Source organism: Gavialis gangeticus, unplaced genomic scaffold (genome assembly GCF_001723915.1).
Source record: "Gavialis gangeticus isolate Ggan-Ray unplaced genomic scaffold, GavGan_comp1, whole genome shotgun sequence".
Lineage (NCBI taxonomy): Eukaryota > Metazoa > Chordata > Crocodylia > Gavialidae > Gavialis > Gavialis gangeticus.
The window spans coordinates 160,235,207-160,242,864 of record NW_017729024.1 but is presented as its reverse complement, the minus strand read 5'-3'; the positions used below and the strand labels follow the sequence as shown (position 1 = coordinate 160,242,864).

The following is a 7,658-nucleotide window of genomic DNA, read 5'->3' as shown; positions in this document are numbered from 1 at the left end:
CAATCCGCTCTTTCAAGATAACTGCTGAGAAATAGCTCAGAGCCATCTCACCTTAATTTTTCCCTTACCTATGGAGGCCACATCCACATAATGAGGATCAGAGATGTTAGTTCCCAGCTCATTAGTTGCCCTGACAGTGATGTTATAAGTGGTCCACAGATTGGTGTGCTTTTTATCAAAGTAACAGGAATTAGGACCTGCTGTTCTGTAGTCCAGGCATTCATTGATTTGTTCTTCTCTAAAATAGAAGAATTAAAATATCATGAAGTAAAGTGTCTAATTTACCAACAATAGTCTTGATTTACCAAAGTACTTAACACATTTCACTTTAAGCCAAGTGGCATGTACTCCCATCACAGCAAAACACCCGAGTATGTGCTTAAGTTCCATTAGCTTAATTATTTGTTTGACTTAGACTTGTCTTTACAATAATTACTTAAGTACAGCCTGTTCTTTTAGATCCTATTATTATACAAGCTATAATAAGATGCATGCTAATAAAAAGGAAGAAAGATCATTTTCATGACACTCAGGATATATTTGAGGACACTGCTCCATATTTTAAATGTTTCAGATCAAGTGAAGAGACAAATCAGGTCACCTAGGGCAAGATCCAGAGAGTCCCCAACATAATCATTGCAATTCCTAGACTTTAGGTAGATCCCAGGCTCCCTGTACAGTTAATGGGGAAGGCAAGTTATCTCTGAAGTAGGATTCACAGAGAATGGGGAGAGGTAATGCTTCTGCAAGGTAATCCACAAAAACATTGGGCCAGGAGCTGCTTAGAGTTGGCCAACAGAAATGCTGCAGACAGGGGTATGCCCAAACATACAGCTCCGCCTGGAGCTAAGACACCTGACTCGGAAATGCCTAACGTGCAGCCCTATTTACTTGGGGTCGGGTTCTGGACTCCCATGCTAAGGTTAGGTGCCGAACTGAGCAGGGCTCAGTCTTTGTTATACACGACAAGAGATGGTTGCTCCCAATCACAGCGTAACAACTTGGTGCTTGGCACTCACCCAGAAAGTGAGGGACCTGGCCATCTACCAGAGGGGACTCCATATAACATCTCCCACTTCCCAGATGGAGAGCAAGTAGGAGGGAGTATGACTTTGTAACCTAGTGGTTAATGCACCCACCTGGCTGGGGGAGTGTCCTGGGCTAATGTGTCTGCCCCACTGTCCCCCTCCCCCCACTTTACTTCTGTTTTCATGCAGTGACTGGCCAATATAAATTGCATAAGCAGGTCTGGGAGCAGGGATCAGAACCGAGGCTTTCCTCGGCCAAGTGCTCTAATCACTCGACTACGCAATCAGTCTCCTGTTCACTTGCTCCCCTTCCAGCCCCATTACTCTTACTAGCACAGTGGTTCAACTTCATGAGGAGGTGTAGAGAGTGCCTGCACCCAGACGGTGCTACACTTGGGTGGTTGGGATGCACTCCTGCGGGTGTGGGAGATCTGGGATGGCCTATCGCCCTGGGCAAATGCTCACATCCCTGGGCTTTTCTGTAAGAGGTGGGCTGCAGCAGCCCCACCACCTACTTACTATATGTTGAAGGAGGTTGGCAAGGCTGCCGTTTTCTGTTCTGAACCCGTTGCTCTTGGTGAGTATTAGGAGTGCTCAGAGCTGGGCTACCACATTGAGCCTGTCAGGGGACTCAGAGTTTAGGTGGGATTTGCCTCATCTCTGAATGAGGCTCAGGCAGAATCTAGGTGTCACACTCCTCGGACTGGGGATACATTTGTGTATGTACTGAGGCAGAAATTTAGAAACCTAGAGAACCTAGAGTAGCTTTATTACTTTACAATTATGATGGAAGACAATTGTAACGATCAGATCATTCTGGTCTGCCAACAGGATGATGCCTTGTCTAATTCTTTAACATTATACTCTCATTAAAATAAGCACTGGTAAGTTCATCACACCTACCCAGTCCTTTCACAGGAATTTGGGGATTTTTTAGCAATAGGATTGCTTTATGGTAATGCTAGTTCCTAGACTGAGCCCTGTGCTTCGTGCCACCCCTTAGAGCAATAGTAGTTGAACACCAGCAGGATGCACAGAGGTTATATACTCTACAACTGACATAGTAGGGAGCATATGAATTTCCCTGGGGTCCTGCTCTGCTTCATGAACCACAGGTGGCATATGGGGCATCACTATGGGCTTGCATCCTCTCCACTGCTGCCTAGATAAGGAACAGTGCCAAACAGTTCCTGCTGTTCACAGACAAGAACTGATATCCACCCACCTGCAAATCATGCAGGGACTCGGGACAATTCTTGGGCCCCTTGCAATCCTATACAAGACCTGATCATTGTTGGACTTCAGTAAGTATGTAATCAGAAAGCTTAGTGGTGTATGTAAAATGGGGGAAGAGAGCTAGAATCTTAGCTCTGTTTGGAAAAGTGAATTTTAGTGGTTATAAAAATGGTTCATGATTGAGCGCCCCAGACAATGGAGCCCATTCTTTACATTTAGAGCTGGTAGCATAGGAATAAATAATACAAGAAAAGGCTACACAACCCTGTCAGACTGCCTCAAGGGGTTCTCTGCAAAGACTGAGTATCGAGCAAGCAGTGGCAATCATGATGGCAGTTTCCTGGAACAGAACCTAGGCTTTTACTGATGCCGAACAAATCATTTTTAGGATCTCCAAAAAAAGCATGTCCAGACAAAGGACTCTGGAATGGAGATCTGATATACAGAACACTGAAGACAAATGGAAATGAGAGAAAGGAAATGCCAATTTACAATGCATGCGTTTCATTTAAGTAAACTAACCCCAGACCTCTCAGGCTTTGATTCAGTAGAAGCCTAACCATTAGTCTGATTCGTTACTAGAATACGAGAATCACCAGTGACTCAGGCATCATCAGGGTTCCCCAAGTCCATAGTGGGCAGGCATTTGCATAGCTACAGAGCTTTTATTTTCACAAGTACAAGCATCTCATTCATGATTAAACAACATTTGCTTTTACAGATTTCTTAAGTGACAGCCTGAAACCACCCTGCTCCCCAGGCAGACACTCATCTGTCTGATGGGATTCAACTGCTGATAAGCAAATGGGGTCTGGACAGAGACTGCACAGTCCTCAGCTGCACACATGGGGACTAGCTTGTATTTCACTTTGTAGCACAGACATTCCAGTCCCCAGGCTGGAGAGGAACAAAGTGCTGAGACACGATATAGCATTACAAATGAATGCCTGGCAATACTCTAAGTCTCAAGTTCCTGCTACTAAACTGAATGCTTATCCCTATACTCAAGATTACATACAAAAGAGAGGTCAAAATATAGCATGGGGTTTATAAAAATGGAATTCATAAACTGATACAGACCTCCCCATTTTGTGTTAACACTGTCCTCAGCTGAGAATACTTGCATTAAGGACAAGGGAGAGCTCAATCTGTGAACATTTAAACTAAAGAACATAATAATCTACAGAAGAATTGTCCACTGCTTCTTAACTGTCTGTAAGAGAAAAGAGGGTAAGGCAACACTTCCCAGCTTCTTACCCTTCCTTCTTGTAGAGCAGAGTGTAGTTGGTCGGGAGTCCTCCATCGGAACCAGGCTTCCACCAGCAAGCAAGGGTTTCTTTTTCTGGTGAATGACATCTAAGTACCTCAGGCTTTCCAGGAGGTGACTGTTCTGGGGAAGGACAGAAGTCACCCAGTTAATAAGCTGTATTTTTGGCAAATAGCATTCAAGAAATTGAATCAAATTCAGGAAAGTTTGGGCTTTAAAAACTACTCTCCTGAAGAACTTCAGGACAGCCAAGCATTATTTCAACATAATTTAAAATAAAATATTTTGACTCTTTATTGCCAGGCCGTCTTTTCATTTTATGACTGACTTAAATTTAAAAAAGGAAGAAGAATAAGTCAAGGCATTTTCAAAACCCTTGCTTCGGTGATTTTGGAGGAACTAGACATTTAAAGGATAGCTACAGATTATCTTTAGATTTTTCTAAATAAAGTACTTAGGAAAAGAACATGCTCTAAAGCACAAACGACTTACCATTCGAATACACCATGTTCAGAAAAAGCAACAAAGTAAACCGAACCGGTAACAACAAATTTTGCTGCATGTTGCTTTATCTACTCCTCTTCCAGGAGGGGATGTCAGATCAAAGGCTCCCTGAGAAATATGGCAACATGCAACATTCAATAATAGCATTATCACTTTATTTAATCAAGCCATTTTTGCCAGCTGTAACTCTCTAATCCCGATTACTTCCTCAGACAGGCAGGGCAACTCAGCTGCAGAGAGGCTAAGCATCCCACTCAGCAATTTTCAGCCAGCTGTCAAATACAAGAAGGGTCGTTATCATGGGAATGATCATTAATTTTTTTCTCTGTCCAGTTCCCTATGGAAAAGAATCTATGGTCTAAATAGTAGCAAGGGAGATTTAGGTTAGATACCGGGAAGAATTTTCTAACTGTGAGGGCACTTAAAACATCAGAACAGATCCCCTAGGGAGGTTGAGCAGGTTCCCTAGAGAGGTTCCTCATTCACTGGAGGTTTTTTCACAGCAGGTTAGAGAAACGTTTGTCTTGGTAGGTTATACGGGGATTGTCCTGCCTTGATCGGGTCTGGAGCGGAATACCTCTTGAGGTACCAGCCCTATTTTTAATGGGCTTCCATGACTTCAGAACATAGAATACCTCCTTCTTGTTGCATGTGATTCTTCAGTAAATGTAAAAGACAAAGCAAGGAAAAAAGAAAGAAACAATGGAAAACAAACATTATTTTATGATTAACTTACCAGGCAAAAATGAGCACTGGGGCCTGATTTCCTCTTCCTTATACCAGCATAAATTGGAAGGATGCAACAGCACGGAAGGAAGAATGATACTGTTGTAAATAAAGGGCGATCAGCCCTTTAGTCTAAGGAATAGTTCTCACTTGTGAAGTACACTTATACCACTAGATGTCCTCAGAATACAAGTTAAGGTGCACAGTGGTTGTGAATCACTGTCAGGATGGTGTCACACATTAAATTTAACACTTACTAAGTGCAGTTAAAACAGAAGTGGTTACATGATGTGGTAAATGCCTTCTGTGTTGCAAAAAGGTTCCCTTTCAGTGTTATCTTCTAACATGTACAAACTGCAATACGTGTCAATATTCCAATGATTTGCAACTGTTGCAAGTGACCATTGGAAGCCACCCTAAGTGGTGACAACTTCATGATGCAAGAGCTAGAAATTAGCCACAAACATCTATGAGGGCCTTCTTACACATTACACTTGCCACATGCTATCTGCACCTGAGCTGTACTGCTATCTAGTGCATCCACAGGTGGTGGATAGTGGAATGACCTTCGCGGAAGGTTAGCTGTGAAATAAGCAGGGGTTACTCTGATGAATAAGCAGTTGTGGACCAAGCAGCAGCAGCAGCACCACCAGGATGTGGTGAGGAAAACAAATGGCAATGCTTTCCCTCCTGAAAAGCCACATATTCTTTGACAGTGCTATGACATGGTGAGTACAGGTCGCCACTATAATAATCCTGCCCAGCCCCCAGCCATGGGACTACAAGTCCTCAGTGGTGGAGCAGGTCAAAGAAGATGTTACAATCTCAATGGCTGCAAAGGTGGATGAAGGCTGCAGCAGAATGAGATCCCCAGGTCTCCTTGCTGCTGGATCAAGGTCCCATTTCAGCCATGTAGAAGCTCATGTGCAGCAGCTTCTCCATGATAAAAGTGGTCATGCTTGGGCATCTTCCATGAAAACAGCTTTTCCAGCGTATTCCTCAAACCCTTTGGTGACCAGGTAGTGGCAAAAGGAGCAGGATTGTGAGGTCTGGAAGCTCCTAGTCATGAACTGGCATGAAGGTAGCAGTTACAAGAAGGTTGCCTAGCACTTGGATGAAACAGGAGTGCAATTCGGCAGCTGTAACTGTGACTGAGCAGCCTTCTTCAGGATCTGATCTGTTCACCCCACATGGGGAGGGGGCTAGAAAAGCTGCCCTAAACATAACCTGTCTAATACAGTATTCTACATGGGCGATACGTAGGGAGTGCACACGGGTGTATGTGCACCCACCGAGATTGGCTGTGCACCCCCTGGAAACACCAGCTGCAAAATTGGAAGTGCCAGTGGAAGTGCACTTCCAGTTTTGCCGCTGGTGATTTTAGGCTCGGCAATTGGCTGCTGGGGGGACCCTCCCCCCAGTCAGTGATCAGCTGCTAGGGTATTCTACATTTAATTCTGACTGGATAACCACATCCAATCGGATCGCCTATACTGTGATCGAAAATACCAGCGAAGACACACCATCACTTTTGGGACCTGGAACTTCAGGATCCTCATGGACAACCCTAATAGTGAATGGCCAGAGTTCCACATTATGATTCTACTCTGAGAACTCAGGCAATACAGCAAGTGGGCAATGGGCAGCTCAAAGAACATGGAAGTTGCTATACCTTCTTCTGGAAGGGTAAGCAGGAAGGAGAATGCCAACTTCTTTGAGTTGGTTTTGCCATTAAGAATGAACTCATAAATCAACTTAATGAGTTCCCTATCAGAATTAATGAGCACCATATGATTGCTTTAAACTGGCAGGGAGCCTATATGCCGTTATTACCAGAGTGTATGTGACTCTTGATGCTGCCGGTGAAACCAAGAAGGAATTCTACCCCAATTTTGACAAATGTCCTTTCTGATGTTCTGGAGGGAGACAGACTTCTTGGCAATTTCAACACCAGTCGGAAGGGACTCTAACCCCTGAAACGGAAGTGTCACCAAGGAAAGAGTAGGAAAAGTCAACTCCAGTGGCATCCTCCTCTTGAACAAATGTGCAGAACTTCAACGTACGATCACCAACATTCTGTTCCATCAGAAAAAAAACAGGCACAAGACATCATGGCACTATGCACGATCTAAGCATTAGCACCTGACTGACTATGTCATTGTCCATGATTAGGATTGCAAAAGATGCCTGCATCACTTGAGCTATGCGCAGAGTTGATGATTGCTGAACTGACCACCAACACATCCTCTCAGTTATGTCACTCAAACTGGCTCCCAAACAATGGCTGCAGCAGAAGCAATGCTGATGGAAGATCAACATTGAAGGACTCAAAGACCCAAGGAAGTGAGACCTCTTCCACCAGCTCCTCAACAACAACAAAAAAACACAAAAAAATGGTGAATTCCAATCAGCAACAATGGGAGAATGACAGCAACATATGTGGTGCCCTCAAAGACACTGTCATCAGTACCTGTGAAGAGACACTTGCATTCTCTACCAGGAAACATCAAGACTGGTTTGCTGAGAATGACCAGGAGATGCAAGGGTTTATTGGTTGCAAGTGCAAGGCCTTTTGTGCTTGGCAAAACAACAGCAACTCCAAGCAAAAGAAACTGAATCTCCAACAAGCCAAGGCAGAGGTTCAAGGAAGACTTGTGATATGAAGAACAAATTGTGGGAAAACAAGGCTAAAGAGAATCAAGATCTCTTGTCAACATGACATCCACGATCTACGTGGTTTCTTCAGTGCCACCAAAGCCATCTGTGGTCCGAGCACTCAGGGACCAACTCCCTTGAGACCTAAGGATGGAGGAGACCTGATCAAGGAAAAGGGAGCCATCAATGCCTGTTTGGAAGGAGCATTTTGAAGACCTTCTCAATCAAGACTCTGCCATTGC

General features: G+C 44.1%; 1 protein-coding gene across 4 annotated transcripts in view; it reads right to left on the bottom strand.

The window, feature by feature from the left end:
- The window catches only part of PRLR (prolactin receptor), a 210,787-nt gene that overhangs the window by 27,765 nt on the left and 175,364 nt on the right, over positions 1-7,658 (bottom strand). For 3 of the 4 annotated variants that reach the window (XM_019517974.1, XM_019517976.1, XM_019517975.1), the window contains 3 exons: positions 4,024-4,143; positions 3,522-3,654; positions 69-238 (listed from right to left, as the gene is read on the bottom strand). In XM_019517974.1, the coding sequence (XP_019373519.1) occupies positions 69-238; positions 3,522-3,654; positions 4,024-4,093 (373 nt within the window). In that variant the 5' untranslated portion in view covers positions 4,094-4,143. Of the gene's footprint in view, positions 1-68; positions 239-3,521; positions 3,655-4,023; positions 4,144-4,771; positions 4,907-7,658 lie in introns of those variants that run through there. The other variant, XM_019517978.1, reaches the window with a different exon arrangement.